The following is a 19,046-nucleotide window of genomic DNA, read 5'->3' as shown; positions in this document are numbered from 1 at the left end:
TTCTTTAGCTTGTCTTTTAATTCAATATTTGAAGCTTCAAGTTTACACTCTATGAATGGATTTGTTTTTTAATAAAATAGCTTGTACTTCATCGAAGACTTGCCTACTCTGAAAACATATAAATAATCTAATTTAATGTATTTTCTCTGCATGCTCTGTCTATCTACAGCTCTATGCATAAGTGTAAACACATCTGGTCAAACCCAGATGTATGCGTGTGCTGTTGCAAGTTCTGTGCATCAGGTTTTGGGCCGTGGTTGTGACAGAGAACTCCTGCAAAGAATGTGAGTGAAAAGGGTATCTGAACAAACAACCAAAAAAAAAAAGAGCGTGTTTTAAATTGAACAAATATTTCTAGGCAATCTGGTCTATTGTAACTGAGGATTACGATGTTGAAGATTACCTCCAGGTTTAGGATTTGCTTGAGGTGGTGCTGTCTTAGTGGAAAAGGTGAAAGCACATGATTTCAACATACAGTGACAGCTCGTGTCCTTAATTTTCTTACAGCAATTCAGATGCTGTGCTCGTTGCTCTGAACGCTGTGACTTTAGTACTTTCATTAATAGCCTTTAATAGTGTTCAGGTCAGGCCTTTCAAAAATCCCACACTCCCCCTCATTTCACAATAAATCAGTCAGGCAAGAATTTTTCCTCCCTCATTGAAGTTTTTAAGTGAAAGTTTTTTTTTTTCCACATACATGGTAAATCTTGATAGAAAGCATTTAACAGTGTGCACTAACAAACTTATACAACATATACATTACATATATATATTTTTATATATAGAATGTTCTATATACAAACATATACAACTTTTTAGATCTCTACAGACTACCAGAAAATTGATAATTATAGTCACAAGTGGTCAACTTAACAGAAATAGCAGTTTGTAACTGTCTGGAAATATGTAAGAGTGGAAAGCAAGATACAGCTGTGACCTAATGGGGAGTACTAGAGAAAAGTTGCTTTACAATTTCTTATTCACGTTTTTAAGTTTGAGGGATGCTAAATTCTAATTCTTCTGTTGCATAAAATGGAAATCTACTGGAAGTTTGTTTTTTTTTCCCGTTTTTAAGACAGAGACTGGCGGCTGCCAAGATAAGTCAGACAGCGTGTAAATGACTTGTTGAAGACACTTTTCTCCCTGGGCATGCTATGGCGATTAGCAATTCAAAGTCCTTCTTAAATTTTTACACTTGATTCTCGAACCAGGAGCAGGCTCCAGCCAGAAGAGACACTTCCACCAACGTCAAGGTAATGGGCTTGCGATGTCTGCCACCCCCACAAGGTGCAGTGTATGGAAAGCTAATGCAGAAGTGCTGCCTACCTTGCCATTTAAGTGTGCCTGCTGCTGCCTGACCACCGTGCGCTAGCGCTCATCTGGGCTGATTTATTAAAGGCTGACTACATCACACCAATTTATGACAGAAACTGGCCCTGTAGCCTACGGATATACAAGTGCCACACTTCAACTGGTACTGGCCTTTTCATTTGCACTGTCTTAGTGCATAAACAAGTGTAGGGCTGGGTGGAGAACCAGTTCTGGTCTGTATCTTGACACCAATGAAGACGACCTAGCTTCTCTAAAAGAGAACAAGGCCTATAAAGTTGGTTGGAGGGTTTAAATGATCTGCTGCACAAAATGATTTTGTTGCCTAGAGACTAGTGGTTTGGGGATATAGCCCAGAGCACAGGCAGAGTGAATATACCTTTAAACAGAAGATATAGAATGGCTCTACTATTGTTGTCACTTATCTGTCATTCTAGATGCCTGGTTACAGCGATACTGCCTCATATGCAAGTGACCATTTCTGTGATCTGGCCTCTGGAAGGAGTTCTCCGACCCAGTTCATATTGGCATTCGAGCGGTGAGTTTTCTGTTTCCTCGCACAGAAACGCCCAGACAGCGTCTTTGGTCACAGACGATTTCAGTTCCTTAATTCTCAGCGGAAACTCAGGCATCTTTGGGCTTTGACCTTTTTCCCAGCAAGTTTCTACAGTTCTCACAACTATAGTCCAGTTTTTCCTGTGACAGAGAACTTGTTGTGTCTCATTCCCAGTTGAGCTAGACCAGTCAGGGTTCTCACTTTGATTTTGCCCACAGAGAAACATAAAAATCCTGTAAAGCATAAAATGCCTGTTATGCTACAACATGAATTTAAAACCGAACACCTCAGATCTGTTCCATCCCTTTGACTTGCACAGCTGTGCTGATAGTGAAGCTAGGCTTCCAGACTGTACAATTTCCTGGGCTCCATTTTAAGAAAACAAAAGATAAGGGAAGGGCATCCTTGAGAGAGATCATGTGAACACTGGTGAAGTTAAGATCTAGTTCCAAGGGCATGCTGTCTGGCTGCATCAGTGCCAGTCAGGACTCCTTGAAAGGACATCATCTGTACCTCTTCTCATATAGAAAAAAATTAAATGTTGCTTTTCCTCCTTTTCCTCACTTTCCTTTTCTAATTTGAAGCTATGTCCAGGTGCATGAAAACAAGTCTTCAGTGCCTTGTTTCCAAGCCCATGTAGGAAAAATTTCTAACTTAACAGTTCACCTGCGTGGTAGTGAGGTTCTTGTAGGCTACTGTGACTGCAGCACATTCCTATGGACTAGGACTCCATCCATGTAAATAGGTGATAGGTTTTACTTACTGTTGTCTTCTGTCTCTACAAGCTGGAGAGTGTTCTGCTGAGTTCTCTGTAGAAACCAAACAAGCCACTTTGAAGCAGAAGCAAATTACTTTTAGCAGCGTAAGCAGAAAATCAATTGCCACACACCTGTGGTGTCATTTGCTCTATGTGCCAATTCAGTGCCATATGTTGACAGTTGTTTTCCATGCTCCTCCCCGGCCCATCTTTTACTCTTGCTGCTGTGAGCTCTCGCTACTAGGTTGATGGGGTCTGCAGTTTCCTTAGCATAAATTCAACCAAACACTTACGAAAAAAATGATCACTGTTTTGTAAGCTGCTAAGCGGTTTTTGTGAGTGGAAATTGATGGGACTCTCCAAGTTGTAGCACTGTGGTTTCCCATTGTGCCTTCCCTAACTTCAAGATTTCCTAAGCTTGTTTTCTGTTCCTGCTACAGAGAAATAAGGCAACCAAGTGATACCGAAACCATGGGGATGAAAAATGGCATAGCCCCCTCCAAGGACAAGTGAGATAAATCTAGAGCACGTTTTTAAAAGTACAGATAAGGATGACATGTCATGTACTCTGAATTGCAAATAAACCATCTACCCTCATGTTTTAATGACATTTCAGATAGTGCCTGTCTAGCTACTTGAAAAATCTGTAAAGTTTGGGCATAGGTTTTTGAAGTTATTTATTCTTCTGGTAGGAGTTAAACAGTACTGATTTCGAGCAAGGTTTTTCAAGGGAAATAAATAGCATATAAGAAAACACAGCTCAACGCATTTTTATGTTGAGAACAGTAGCAAACATGCTTGAAATGTACTGACATTTTGTAGTCTCATTTTTAAAAAATAAAGATTTTTGCCATTTAAGTATTTTTTTCTCAATAGAAATTAATCCCATTTTTCTTCGGTCACAACATGCTTTCTTTTTTCTTTTCTTTTTTTTTTTTTTTTAAGATGTCAATTAGTCATGCAAAGTTTTATAAGTGCATTAACATTCGAGTTTGTACAGAATATTTTTAACCAGACACACTCCCCACAGTTCATACCTACAGCTTCTGAAAAATACATGCCACAGTGATGGTTGAGTTCCTTTTGGAAAAAATTGGCTACTGCATCAGCCAGGTGTTGGAGTAAGACCCACGTGACTCTAGCTTCCATCTCATGGCCTAAAACATTTCTCCTTGAATCTCACTGTGATGAATCCAATATTGTAAGAGGAAAACATCTTCTAGGAGAAAAATTGCTTCTGACCTGTGACTGGTAGATTTGGGAATGAACATTGCTTCCCTGAACAGTGTTCTTAATATAGCCACAAGCAGATTCTTTGAAAGTTTAAAACTGGTACCATTTTTTGTCCTTGTATTTCAGCATCACCTACAGAAATGGCAAACAAACAAATTAAGGGATATAAAACGCTGTCCTGCAGGAGAAGCATCACAAACTTCAAAAGTAGTGAAGTAGTGTATTACTGTTCCTTTTTATAATCATCGGATCTTAATTCCAGTGAGATTTTGTTTTAAATATTTTATATAGTAATTGTTAAATTCTTAAAAATATATCCATATATATAATTGCTTACCTGCTATTCTTGTTCATGAAAAGATTTTTCCTGAGGAACTTTAACTCCTTTACCACTTTCCTTTTGCAGAAGACTGGGAAGTGCCAGTGCTTTTAACACCTTTAGAAAGAAGCTCATCTATGGAGCACAGTATATATGCGCTGAATATATAAACTCTGTTTTGCATTCAGGGCAAGTTCCTTCCATGTATTTTTGCCTCACACTTAACAAAAGTCAATAAAAACATAAAAATCTTATCCAGAGATGTAATGCATGTTAAACCAGCTGTACAGTTAACTGAAAAACATACATTTTGGAGAGGTAGTCTTTAATACTTTTTATCTTAAAAACAAAAAAAATCACTTTAGTTGATTCCCAGCTTTAATAACATGGGCTGGAAGAGCTGTCTATTTCCACCTCTAAGCACAGTATTATCCTAAATAACTGTATCACAGTGCTGTACTAGAGGTTTTCTCCTCTTCTCGCCAGTAAGATCTGTCAGTGTTCCTATGTACACACCTATTTGTTTTCTGCCCTACTGCACAGATCTGCTGCAGTAAGCAGCTTAAAAAAAAGACAAGTCATGATGATATAGTGGTAAAGGTGTGAGACGAGAAGTACCACATTCTAAATTCAGAGGCTAACAATGGATGGGATGTTCATTTTATGAAAACATGAAAGGAAGAGATGTGCAGTGAAGTTTATTTTGGGTATTCCATTGTGCAGGGGAAAGAACAGAAAAAACAGCATTTAAGTTAATGTGAGCACACCTAAAACAATGTGACCAGGTGAATGGGGAGCACAGTATTTGAATTTCCTGAAGTGAAGCAAAGGAATAGTTGTAGAGTTTGTGGCTCCTAGTTCTGTGTGTATGGTGCCAGGGCTCTTACCTCATGTGCATGTTTGGAAAATGCTTCTGCACTGGCCATCATGCTCGCAGTCCTTTCATCCAGCTCTCCCAGTTTCTGTCCTCGCTCATCAAGGGCAATGCGTGCACGAGTCAGGTCCCCAATAACTCCTCCTGCAGCTCCTCTCACACCTTCAATTCCTCCTGATCCAGGTATGTGCTGGGCAAGACTGCGAGAGGCTTTTCCTGCTGTGGCCTCACCAACTGCAAAGGAGAAATAGAAACAGCGAATGAGTCACTGGCTGTAGTGCTGTTGGTGCTTCTGGCCCCTGAGCTGCAGCCTTGCAGCAATGACACCTGGTGTGCAGATGCTGTGTGGAGGACTTCACTCTCTGCACCTGCCTGTTACAGTGCAGCTGTGCACCCCCACCCCTCCACTGCTTAAAGGAAGCTGTCGAGGTGAAGTAATCACAGACAAGGTAACCAAGAACCCTGCCCTTTTTTCTTTTCTTTTTGTTTTTAAGCACCAATCATATAAATCTTATGTACCACTCCGTTCCTAGATGATAAGAGCAAGAGATCCCGTGTACCGGTTTCTGGAAGGAAAAAAAAACAGTCACTTACAAAGTTCCTCTCTGTCAAAAGCTTGTCCACTTCCTCCAAAAAGTCCTTTGAGAAAGCCTCTGTTTTGAGCTTCTGGTGTTTCCACAGGAGTAAACAAATCCCCAAGCATGTCCTAGAAAGTAAGTCAGGCAAAAGTCCACGTGAAAAATTACTGACATGAAAGCAGGTCTGGGTCTTTGCTTCATTTGCATTAGTTTAAAATCCACATGCATTGGATATAGTCAAGTCTGTGAAAACATCAGTGGTAAGATCACATTTTGCTTAGAAACAGCAGAGGCGACACTGTAATTGAATAATCAATTTGCTGTGAATTATGTGTTTTGCTTTAGTGATTATCCAGGCAAGCAGGGCATTCACTCTGTTTTCTCTTTACAGCATACCTGATTTCAGTGCTCAATAGCAGTTCAGAGGTTTCTTTTCCGTTTCTTTGTTTGTTTGTTTTTAAATAAAAGCCCATTGCCTTCCATGTTCCCCTCTTTCTTTCCTATTCATTGTTATTGTGCATTTTGGCAGTGCCATCGGTAATGCTAAATAAGCGTGTCTGGCAGCACTGTCATGGTGATGGAGATTTTGGAGCAGTTGAACTAAATTAGGGCCAAACAAATCTCAGGCTTAGCTTTATTTGCAGCAGTACTAGGAAGGTGGGCTCCCCAGAATAAAACTGGTAAAGAAAGCATGTGGTCCCGTTAGTGTTTAAAACCAGCAATGCTGTGTGATGAGAGCAGTCGCTGCCCTGTTGCTCAGCTCTGTGTTTGCTCATCTCTGCCTCAACAGGCAGACACAGCTGTTGTGCTGCACAAAAGGCCCTTGGGAAGCTGAGCGCTTAGGACAGAGCTGTGACTCACTCACTGCTCCTCTGCAGAGTCACCTGCTCTAGGGAGAAAAAGTACTGTAGCCCTTTGAGCCTAAGTGGCCTCTCTCATACCGCCTGGCTTGTTTTCCGAGGTAGCAGGTGATGCTGGGTCATCTGCCTTTTGTACACGGCTAATGGCTGTGCATGCCTTTTACTGTCCCTGTTGCATAAAAGCCAAGATACAAGCAGTGGTAGCTCATCTGTACAGAGTAGCAAGGGCTGTTTCCATTTTGTTGTTGCACGATGCTATTAAGGTTAATAAAAATCTGGCTTGCAACAGCATCTTGCTATAGGTTCACCGTCTAAGATACATTGAGCAAACCTTTCAATAATTTTAAAATTGTTTCCCTGCAAAAACTCTCTCTTTTCCATTGTGCAAAGCTGGTATGCAATGCTCACTCCTCACAGTGCTCCTTCAGACTTGAGACAGACAGTGCTGGGATGTGATTTGAGCAGCTCAGCACATGTTATTCCCTAGGGCATAATGAGCACTGGCAGGACCATTTCTTTTATATTTCTATCCTAGTTCACTGTTAATTATATAACCTAGAACTTATTCACCCTCTTTTTTTTTTTCTCTTTTATTACTCATGTTTCTCCCTATAACCTCTTACAATTCCTCCTCTTCAGTAAATGACATTTTAATATGCATTTTCATTATAAAAAACCCAAACCTAACATTGTAAAGACCTTTGCTCAAAATAAATTATTTTAATTAGACCATTTCTGTAGTTACTGTGTTTTAATGTACAATGGGAGTTGCTTTCCTCATACAGAAGAAGGGGAGTGCCAATTAGTGGAGTGAAAACAACAGTAAATAATTAAAAATATATTAAAACAGTCTGTGTTTTTTTATACTATCAACACCAGTTTGTCTCATATTCCCACCCATCTACTGAAAGCTGCAGGTATTAAGATATTTTTTGGGTTAAAATAAAAAAAATATATAAAATATGGGAAGGAACGCATATTTTCACTGACACAGTTGCTATGTGGTTGGACACATGCTGGTACCAACTGCTGTGGCTGCTATGAATTTCTAACTTCCCCTTCTTTCCCTTCAGTCATTTTTAACAGTTGGTCTTTCGTCTGGTAGGACTTTGAGAGAAGCAGGCTGTGAAGAGTCCCATTTGGGCGCAAATCTGGCTCTGTTCAGAGCCAGCAGAGATTGCAATTACACGAGGGCAGGCTGGAGACACGGGCCAGGCATTAGGGCACAGGAGCAAGGTGACTGCCACAAAAGAGTCCGAACAGCAACAGAGCTGCTGACCTCTCTCTGATCTGCTTCTCTGGCATCAGTCAGCAGGGGCAAGCACAAAGGAACACACCTGTCTTTGATGTCACTTGAGATACTAAAAATTTAAAAAATATGTTCCTTTCTTTTTTCCCCTCACCAACAGGTATGCTGGTGATTTGACAACAAAGTATCATCTTTGGAAATGCCAGTATTAGTTATTTAACCATTTGAAAAAAAATCTTTTGATTGGAAATCATAGAAATCGTGTTATTTTGAGAACTCTAACAGTAAAAATGGCAATTTACAGATGCTCGCTGTTCAGACCACTGGCCCTCCCACACAAAGACAAAGCTAGGCAGTGAAGTGAGGTTTTGGGCCATACCTGCAGGTTGTCGCACATCTCCTGGCTGTATGTTAGGCGCTGGATCTCAGTGGGAGAGCTGAGGTACAAAGCCTGCCCTTCGTTAGTGAAACAAAAGGTCCGCGCTATCCTCATGTCTGTTACAGGCAAATAGTTGATGTCCAGCAGTGGGCGAAGGCTGGGCAAGCTGAAGAGAAGCGGATACTTAGGTTAGACAAATTGCCACACGTGGTACATCTGCTGTATGGCTGCATTTTAAACCAATGTGTAAGTTTATGCTTTTCATAACTGGATTAGTTGAAGTGCAGCTCTAAGCTGAAAAATTCTGCCCTCAACACAGTGCCTTCCCTTCATACTTTGCTTCCCTGCAGGGAGAAGATCCAGCTGCCTTGCCTCAACAGTCAGCTCCTGCTGCCGTCTGGATTTGGGACACTCATGTGACACAGTATGGCTTGTGCCATGTGGTGGGGCAGTGTCTGCCCCCAGTTATGAGGTGGGAAATGGCACGGCAAGGCCCTGTTTGCAGGGGGCAAAGGCTCCAGCATCCCCTTACCTGCGCTCCAGCTTCTCCTGCTTCACCTCATTAGCTGTACATCCTGATTCAATTTAAAGGGCCTGGGCAGGGAAGGGGTGGTGTGGGGCAGGGGCACAATTACAGTGATGCTGCAGTCAGCTCAATGGTGGCAGTGACGAGGAAGAAAAACTGGGTTCTCCAAGTGGAAAAATCTGAAATTGCAAGAGTGGGGCTCTCCCCTTCACACTGGATAAACAAACGGTACCATTTCTATGGCTGAGCTTTTCTACACTGCTCTATTGCTGACTTACCATAACTGAGCAAAATTATCAATGTTTCATGCTAGTTATAAGTCATCAGCCATTAGTTGTCATCATGGGGGAGTTACTATGAAATAAAAGAGTTCATTTTGCTGTGCAGCTGCCTTATCTCCCCATGTGGAGACAGGCCAAGGAACGGGGATGGCAGCAGGCTAGGCAGGGCTCCCGGTGGAGTAATTAATTGTATATAAAATGTGCACTAAATACACCCACCAGGAGTTAATGCAGAGCATCAGACATGTTGTAAGCACACCCTACAGCAAATGCAAGTGGAACGTGACATTGCTGTGCCACCTCTTTGTTTAGTTTTGCCACAAGATTAGTTAGATAAGTACCTCAGTGTCATGATGTGCCCATTGGCACAAAAGCACGCCAGACAGACGCTGTTACAGAGGGTGACCACATCTGCTCGCAATAAAAAGGACGTTTCGGTGATGTTGTGGACATAAAGACATGTTTGGGAAGGCAATGAGAAGACTTTGGCTTGTTTTTCTGAACAAATGACTGCAAATTGATGATCACCCATATCCTGGGAGGAGGAAGGGGAATGCATGACAAGTTTCCTTTTTCTTGTTTTTTCACCATCATCAGCACTGTGTGGGTCCCTCCATACTTCATACGGTGGATGTGTCAACGTCCCCACGCTGTCCAAGCACGCGAAGGTCAGTACTGCTCCTTTCAGTGTCAGAACTGTGCCTGCAAAATATAAGCGTCTCTCACTGGCACTGGCACCACAATTAAACTGGTTGTCAGTACGGTGTACACAAGGCACAGCTGACACCTAGTTTTGCTTTTGTAAATACAGCAAACACATTAATCTAGCTAAGTTGACAAGTCGTCCTTGCTTGGTTCTTCCTGACCACACAGGAAGGTGAACAAATAGGCTGTCAGTACCAAAAAGGTCTCAGGCAGCCTATATCAAATAATCTATATAATACATGCTACCAAACACTGTAAAAATAGGCTGGTTTTTATCTCTGTGTTAAGCCAGTAGGATTATTTATTACCCTTCCACTAAAACTGCTCTCCTTAGTCTGGTGTCCATCCAGCGTTATTTTTCTAAACCAACTGTGGTGGGGGCTTACCTCTGTTCCTGTGTATCCTCTGTTTTTTGTCATTACTTTGCCGTGGAGGCGGTAAGCACATACTGCCTCTCCTCAGACCTGACCTCTCTTACTGCTCTGTCCTCTCTGCTCTGCCATCTGTCACTCACTAAGCCAAGGATATCTCCTGGTACATCAACCTGCCAGCATTTGTGTTTCCTTTCCTGAACTCCCTTCTGCTTCTCTGCAGCCTTCTGACAGGAAAGACAGCCAAACTGTTCACAGCATCCCAGATAGGATTGCATCAGAGCAGTATACAGGACTGCAATTTCCCAGTATGAAGGAGCCCTGCTAATTTCCCTGTCCTCACAAAGATTACACATGACTTTGCCCAAGATGTAGGGTAGTCTTCAGGAGTAACACAACCAAAGTGCCTTGGCTTATGAAGCTGTGGGTCTCTCACAAGGGTATCTTTTTACCTGTGCACCCTCAATGTAGCGCATGACCACTGCTTGATACATTTCCTGAGAATTTTCTGCCAAAAAGACCGTACAAAACCATGCAGTTTTTCTCTCGCTGTACCGAGATGGAAAATAAACAGGAAAACAGCAGCACGCTTACCACTTGGTGACACCATGACCGGTTCTGACTGCCGTAGGTCGTCACTGGCAGGCAGGTTAAGGGAGAGGATTAAGACCATACCAAGGCCCGTTCCAACCCAGAGGCATGGGGAGACAGCAGAGTCGTTCTTTCGGGCAAAGGACTCCATGAAGTACAAAGCTGTAATTGCCTCTTTTGAGTCCCTGTCGATGCTTGACACGCTGGAGCTTCGGGAACGGCTGAAGGAGTTTTCCCGGTTTTCTGCACAAATAAATACAATCGAACAGGCATAAGCTGGCAATCCGAGAGCAAGCACAAGCCTGCAGCAAATACAAACTCCCTGCAGAGTACAGAAAACAGCATTTTCATAACCTGGGCAAACAGTCTGATACTAACGCCATATCAGCTTCCTGCCAGTGTATAACTGCGTGGAAAACGCTGTCAGACCTCATCAGTTAGATCTGCATTAGAAATAGCTGCTTATTATGGAGATTAGCATAGACTAATTAGAGTTTACAACAGCCTTAGCTCAAAGGACTTGTTCTAAATAGCATGAAATAATTTTAGACCCATATGTTACCAATGCATTTAAAATTAATCCATGTATCTCGTCGCTGCAGGACACGAAGGAAGGAGCCGTTACCAACTTCAGAACACGTGTCCTTTGCTCTGCTGCTGTTTCCATCGCTAGGAAGTACTAGCACTCAGTTCACAGCCGTTGTGTATTGTCAAGCTATGAATAACTGCTCTCTGGGAGAAATACACCCATTGCTAAAGTGATCCCAGCATCTGAGATGTCTCAGGGCACCATTCAGCTCTGGCTTCCCGGGCGCTGAGATGAGAAACGTGCTCTGTGCCCTAGACAACAACTGCATAGTGAGCTGGCACTGATGGGTTCGTCTTCTTGCTTGAGCTTTAGCAGGCAACAGTGAGAGCCAGCTGCAGACAGAGCTGCGTTGACCTCACTGCAAATACACAGGCACGGGGATTTTGAGGGAACAGTGAACATGGTCTGACTGCTGTCTGGCTCGGGGATCCCTGCTTTGCTTTGCCTTGTGCCAAGAAGGGAGAACAAAACTGTGCAAGGGAGCTGCTGGCACTAGCGGGATGTGTCAGTGACAACACGTTGGAGGCTATAAAGGACACTGAGGCTAAAAAGTCACTGAAGACTAGAGAAGCCAGAGGGAAAAGGAGAGCAGGGCTGGCTGCTAGCATAGTGATTGCAAAATGATTAGTGCCAGTGCTGCTGTCTACCAACCTGGAGTCAAGACCAGTCTCGATCACTGGAAACCTCACATTCTCTTCTGCAACATAAACAACTAGAGGAAGTAGGAGGCTCTGGAGACGGAGAAATATTTGAAGATATTGGACTGGAAATAAAAGGCTTACTTCTGAACCTATCATTATGAAGCAGATTCGTGTTTGGTATGAAATTATCTGTCTCGTACCTCAGAATAGAGAGCTATCTCTTCAGAGCCAGTAGAAATGACTGAGAAGAGGAATAGAAAATAACTTTCTCAAGTACTCCAATTGAAAACTAGGCTAAGCCTCATATTGTATGTATGCTTCTTGCTCTCCATCAGAAGCAGCAGTTTGGCAGGTGAATCTTCCTTGGACAACATGTTGCAGCAATATATTCCCCTACCCAGATCACGCCGTGTAAACTGCTGAAATTATCCTCTTCACAGCAGCTACCTGGGAAAGACTGGAGAGAACCACAGCAAAACATTACTGGAACCAGAGCAGGCATTACTATATATGCCACCTTACATGCCTGTGTTGGCACGCAGGGATGGGGGCAGATTCACATGCTGCTCATTCACATTTGGCACAGCTGCTGTTCTTGGAGGGTATCTGTAGCTTTTCAAACAGGAGCTTTGCAGGATAACATTTCCTGGCACTTCAGTCCCACTCTAATGGAAGAGAAATTTCTGTCTACTTGAATTTCTAAGCACTGCCTTCTCCTCACCCTGTTTCACCTTCTTCAAGTAGGCACTGTTGTTACTCTAGTTCTGGCTCAGCACTGCTAAATATATCTGCATAAAACTGGGATTTTTTATTCGTGTGCAAATACAGCTCCTAATACCTTGAGAATTAGCGTCTCCCATAACCCCAAGCACTTTGTACTTCTGCACTGGACTGGTTGGCCCAGCTCCTTCTTAAGCAAAGTGACAACTGCCGGGCAAAGCAGGAGAGGGCAGTAATTTCAGTAATTTCAAGGCACAGATTGATCCACAAATCTTTTTTTTTTTTTTTTTTTTAATTCAAAGTGTACCTTACTTTTAAAATATCTGATTATGTAATTCTTCTTCTCTTTAAAATCTATATTAATATCACAGCCATAAAATTCAAGTATGGTGGTGCTCATACTGAGAATGATGTTGAAAGGACAAATGCATCTGCTTAGTTAGCGTAGGCGACATGCACGGACCTTAAAATATATGATGTGCCATTTGCATGTGTCATCAAGATTTCTCCCTCTCTAAATTAACAAGAAGTGTTCCTCACTCCTGTGCAGTACAGTTAACTAAGACATTTTAGCAGAACTGACATTAACAGATATAATCTTTAGGACACTTTTGGGAACATACTGTGCTATTTTATATTAAATACACTACTCAAACTGAAACACAAAAGACCAGCATGACACATTTCAAAATTTGATTTCATTAAACATATCTGAACAGCAAAACAAAACCCATGAAAGGCTGCAATCACTATGTGACTTTAGCTCTAAAACAAGGCAGAAATCTCTCTTCTCCCTAGAATTTGGGATAAAACTTAGTTTAGTGCTATTCCCATGAGACTCTCTTTCTCAAAGAGAATATACCCTAAATTCTTTATTTCAAAACTGCTCCGTTATATCCTCAAGAAATATAACAGCACTTTCTTTGTGAAACTGTAAAAACTTACCTAGTCTAGTTTCTATGTTTTAAAATGATGTTCCACCTGCTAAAATTTCTCCTGTACAAACACTGCCAGTCTATACTAATCGTTAACCCAACCACCATGTTATGGATTTCCTCTTCTATTTTCCTTCTATTACACAGCAAAACAGGTGTCCCAACAATGTCAGCTACAACACCTTTCTGTGTGACTCTGAACCAGCACCAGTACCACTTTCAAGTACTCCCTTTAACCGAAGTTAAACAAAGCTTATGTGGTCTCCCTGCTTCAGTAAGGCGATAGACCTTTCATATGCAAAAAGAAGATACTTTTCTGTTCCCCAGTATTCTTTCCCTCCTTCTCCTCTCCAGAAGATCCTTGGCACTTTCTCATAAATGTGCTCCTGTCTCTAAATTGCCTCTTGCTTTGAAACATCCAGTATTTCTTTTGCTTGGAGAGGCATATATCCCAACTCCAGTGATCCCCCTGTTCCCACTCAGCTGTCTCTCTCTTAGGCCAGCATGTCATTTTTACTTGTCTTCCCATTGTAGATTTCCATTTATTGGCTCTTTTTTTTTTTTTTTTTTTTTTTTTTTTCTTCTCCAAACAGGAGTGTTCCTGCTGCTGGAAGCAGAGTGCACTATCAGAGGGATCCAGTGTCCCCTGAGAGCCAACGAGTGACTATGACTTGGGATATGCTGCTATTCAAGTTGTTAGACCAGAATCTAAGCAGTTCTGAGCAAAAGCATCATTATCTGCAGTGAGTGAATTTCAAAGAGCTGCATACTGTGGGTTAGGTTCATACTTCAGAAATACCACTACTTGCCTTACAGTAGTCCTGCTTTCCTCAAAATGTTTTCATTCAACCCTGCTCTATGCATGGTATGAGTTGGTGAGATGCAGATGGACACTCAGGAACCAATTTCCTTCATGACATTGGACTGATTGTTAAATTCAAGCTATGAGCAACAGCGTACAAGTAGAAGGCTTCCAATTTAAAAACAATTACAAAACCTCTAATTTGCTACCCACCTCACTGACAGAAACACAGAAGAACACTTCAACTCACATGCTAGGATAAAAACGAAGCCAGTGTTTTTGAGTCTTACCTTTGTTCATCCATGTGTGAGCAGTATAGTGACGCTCGTCGTGTGAGAATGTACTGATTCCATGTAATTGCTGAAGCATTGCCCGTCTGGAAATGTAACCTACTGCCACAAAATCGCATGCATTGCAAAAGGACAAGAACAATTGAGCCAACCGTCATCATGACATTTATATGAAAGCAGCCCTGAGCAGTTATTGTCCTAGCTCTTTCCTTGCACGACAGAGTGGTCCTGCTGCAGTGCAATGGTGTCTAGGAGAAGATTTAATTTAGGGTTTCTGAGAATTTAAAAGACAATTTGAGTAAATGATTCCATATATTTCAACTGCCACATTCACAGAGCACTTGTAGAGATCTTTTCTTCTCCCTTTTGTTTAGTGGAAATAATACTGGAATTTCCTTACTTTCCCATGGAATTAAACGAAAAAGGAGAGGAGATACTAATGAAAATATTTATACCACTGATGTGTGTTCTTCAGGGGAATGTTCTGACTTTTGTATTCTCAGCTGCAGCAAATGCTTTGTAAGGGGAACACATCCTCACATATCATCTCTTCCAAGAAATTGTCATTGCCATTATTCTAAAATAATGGAGTAAGGACTAACAGATGAATAAAGCCAATTTCTTTTTGGAGTTAGGAATCATGAAAGCAAAAGTATGACTTGTTATGAAGAATGAACTTAAACTACCAGTGAGAAAGATCAGTATTTTCACCCTAAACATTTCCTTTAATTACTGGAGAGTTTTGCAATTAAACTGTCAAACGCCTAAGATGCCTAAATATTATAGGTTCTTTCCTGGTTTTAACACACTGAATAACTGACCTGCTTAAAGAACATATATAAAGATAAACCTTTTTGATATGGAAATCAATATATTATGGAAATAAAATTAAAAGGTTTATATTCTCCTCACCTGGAGATTTCTAAAGTTTCAGTTCCAAACATCAGACTTACCAGAAGTTAATGAAAATATTAAAACATTTGACAGTTTAAGGATCATCACCTTAATATCTTTAGAGAAATCTGTCACTTTTAAAATTATTGAATCAGGAAAGCATGCAAAGCTCTGAATGCCGATGTAAACGTACAGTTAAGGAATTACACTTCAAACATGAATTTGCACACAGTACACATCATACAGACAGAGACTGAACCGTATTACTGACGGCAATGCTTCAGCAACACAGAGGAGAAAGGGGCAGGAAGTAACGCTGCAGGGTTTTCACACATTTAAGAACACTGCACGGTTACTTGGCTAAGAACATCTTCAAACACGTTCTAATAGCATCACTCTAGAGCTGCATTCCACATCAAAGCAATTCACTAGAAAGCAGCAGAAGTTGTCTTAGGCACAAACAATGCAACAATCTAGACTTGCTGCGAATTATTTTCTACTGTATCAGCTCAAATAAGTTGCCCTAAAACTATGTCGAAAAGCACGTGAATATATTGCTTGGAATGCATTCAGACCAGGGTGACAGCATCTGCTTACACACAGCCCACACCTGTGGGACACTTAACCCTCTCTTGAAAAAGTTCTGCTGAAGAAGTACTGTCCTGAAGTTGCTATAGTAATAGCAGTGTAACTTGGATGACTTCACAGAATTATACTGATACAAGACAATGTATGCACATGATGGCAAATAAAGGCCTGAAAGAGAAACCAGATTCAAGTCACCAGACTTGGATCTTTATTTTGATATTTCCAGAATATGGAAAAGTTCAGGCTTAGGTTTTAGTTCAGCATGTTTTAAAAACAGGAGGGAACTGTTAGAGCAAAACAGTTTTTCAATTTGAAAATGATGTAGAAATAAGCATTTTTATAGAAAGATAAAAATGCTAGAGATCTTTAATGTAAATAGTGTCTATCAAGCTTCCATATTTGATTGCATGAATTACTTCCCTTTACTTACACAAGCAAACTGTCTTCATATTCCAAACACTAAGAGCTCAGTTTGGATTTAGATTATAAATGAGGACATATGTTTCTTAATCAAAGATATCACAGTTCTCCATAATCTAAACCCCTACCTAAAATAGCTATTCTGCAGAAGCGTCTCTTGGTACCATTGGTGGTTTGGGAAAGAACAATATGTTCTATAGCTTTCATATGCAGAAGTACACAAGAATCATGAGGAGACAAAAAGTGCAATAGAAGAAAAGCCTTGGGTCCATTCAATAAATGAGTCAAAATAGTTATAACAAAGCAAGTGAAATCATTCTTTTTTTTTCCTCTCTGGTAGATTTTCTGCTTGTGCAACTGAAATGTAGTCAGATAGACTTTGCTTAAAAAAAAAGAAAAACCTTTAGAATACTATTGTAATGTAACTTGAACAGTCTCAGAGTATTCATATGGTCTTCCCTCGTTCAGCCCCACACCCATTCTGTTTTGCCAGAGAAGTACCAGTAACTGTCTAATGGTATGCTCCACTTCCCAAACTTTCAAAAATTATTTCCGATATAGAAAAACAGCTTATGTTGATCTGAGGTGATTGCTAGCAAGCAAAAAAAAAAAAAAAAAAAAAAGTAAAGTTGAGCATGCAGTGCACCTGCCCTCCAAATTCAACATGCCTAGTGTATAGTGTGAAATCAGATTAACTTGGAATCAAATCATCATTTAAATTAAAACTGACAAGCCATTCAGTGAACAGAAGAAGAACAGAGCTTTCTTTTAGTTAGTTTTAAAAATAGGGAAAATTTGCAGATTCCTATGAGGAAGCAAGTGGACCCAACGTCCTACAAGAACCTCAAAGAAAACGTGCTCCCAGGAAAAAAACAAATGCAAACTCAATCTAGCCCAACTGAGTTGAAATTTAGGCACCAGCATCACAGATGTATGCAGACAAGGCTCTTTTCTCGTTCTTCCCCTGCCACTCCTGGCCATTAGATACTCACAAGGTACCCCAGTCTCTAGACTTCCACTCCTCACTACAGGGACATAGGGAAAGCTCTGTTGTAATCAGGTTTTACACTCCACTGAAACCTCTGAGGGAAAGTAGTGTTTGGATCTGATAAAGATTATGAGTCAGTCTAAATGACGACAGCTCCACTGGCTTTTTGCAGTCTAGTGATCATAGCATTCAGCAGAAAGTTGGAGGCACAAACCAGCCTGAGAGGACTGACAGCATCCATGCCTTCTGTATCTGTGGTCACTAGGTATAATGAGAACATTGAGACATTGAGAAATGAAGACATTCTTCATGTCTTCCCTGGAAGCTATGCCACTTGTAACCCAGCCATGTTAGGAAAGCTTTACTTCAGCCTAACAGCTATGATGCTTAGCTGGGAGTGACCCTAAGCAATATGGTGGTGACAAACTGAGCAAGCAGTGGAGACTGTGGCTTACCACAGTATCTCTAAGCTATTTCCTATTACACAATTCCTATTGTTACCAGCTATGTAAAGTAACTTCAAATGCTAAGAGGATTGAAATGATTCACAAGCAGAACCAACACCATGATCCCCTCACAGAGAAATAATGAAAAAAAATCTCAAGTCAAGGGCTTTTCCATCTGCTGTGAAAGCTTATCTGTGAAAAAAACACGTCCCTTAGGGGCCTCGTGAAGAGTGGTCCCGTGGCAGCTGTAACATGCCCAGAGGACCACGTAAGTGTCATTTCTCCTGGCTGCCTGGGCAAAGAAGTTTTCCAGAAGTCATCCACTCTGTAATATGGTGAAGCATGACAAAGGATATGTGGTGGGGAGCATGAGCTGTTCTGAAAACCTGCCAGAGATGCAGTAGCCTCCTCAGAAAATCCATTTCTGCAGTTAACTATCCTTGTCATGGAAATTAATTGCTGACTGTCCCCATGAAACTGTGGCTCTGCCTTAGCAGTTTATGTCCATTACATCCTGTCCTCTCAGCAGGCATGAACAGCAGTATGTTCCCTTTCCCTATGCAGTTCCCTGCCATGTATTTGAACCACTTTGTGCTGCTTCAACACTTTTCTAGATCAAGCAACTATGTTTCTCTCTTTCCTGGAAAGAAATTAGCTCACATCCACATGTGGGCTTCAGAACCAACCAAACCAAGAAAAAAGGGGTTAATGATAAAAACAGAAACTTTCCTCTTCTCATCACTCCCCATCCCAAACTTGTTAAGGAAACCAAATGGTCCCATTTACTCATCCAGTTCAAAAAATCCAATGCATAGAGCACTTCTAAAGACAGCATAACAGTATAGCCATAATTGACAAGAGAAAAATTTACAACAATTTTATAGAAGTATGCAGATTCTAAAGAAAATCTACAAGTATAAAAGTATACTGGATCCATTAAAATGGAAATTGCATTGTACTTGCCACAGAATTTTTGATAAGGTTATTAGAGATAATAGCTAAATATTCTTCAATGGTTTGTTTTGCCAGCTCTCTGCTCTTTCAACTCAAGTATTCTATATCAAATTTTAACTTTATATAATCAAAAGAATTAATCCAAAAGATGAGGTAAATACTGAAACTGAA

General features: G+C 41.0%; 1 protein-coding gene across 9 annotated transcripts in view; it reads right to left on the bottom strand.

Moving 5' to 3' along the window:
- Positions 1-612: 612 nt before the first annotated feature.
- Positions 613-19,046, bottom strand: part of STXBP5L (syntaxin binding protein 5L) — a 196,862-nt gene continuing 178,428 nt past the window's right edge. For 6 of the 9 annotated variants that reach the window (XM_084500838.1, XM_084500836.1, XM_084500839.1 and 3 more), the window contains 6 exons: positions 10,612-10,851; positions 9,283-9,643; positions 8,135-8,300; positions 5,663-5,774; positions 5,082-5,302; positions 613-4,007 (listed from right to left, as the gene is read on the bottom strand). In XM_084500838.1, the coding sequence (XP_084356964.1) occupies positions 3,966-4,007; positions 5,082-5,302; positions 5,663-5,774; positions 8,135-8,300; positions 9,283-9,643; positions 10,612-10,851 (1,142 nt within the window). In that variant the 3' untranslated portion in view covers positions 613-3,965. Of the gene's footprint in view, positions 4,008-5,081; positions 5,303-5,662; positions 5,775-8,134; positions 8,301-9,282; positions 9,644-10,611; positions 10,852-14,585; positions 14,685-19,046 lie in introns of all 9 variants that reach the window. The other 3 variants (XM_084500832.1, XM_084500833.1, XM_084500834.1) reach the window with 1 other exon arrangement.

This window comes from Aythya ferina (assembly GCF_964211825.1).
Source record: "Aythya ferina genome assembly, chromosome: 1".
NCBI lineage: Eukaryota > Metazoa > Chordata > Aves > Anseriformes > Anatidae > Aythya > Aythya ferina.
The sequence above is the reverse complement of the archived record's forward strand: the minus strand, read 5'-3'. Positions and strand labels throughout refer to the sequence as shown.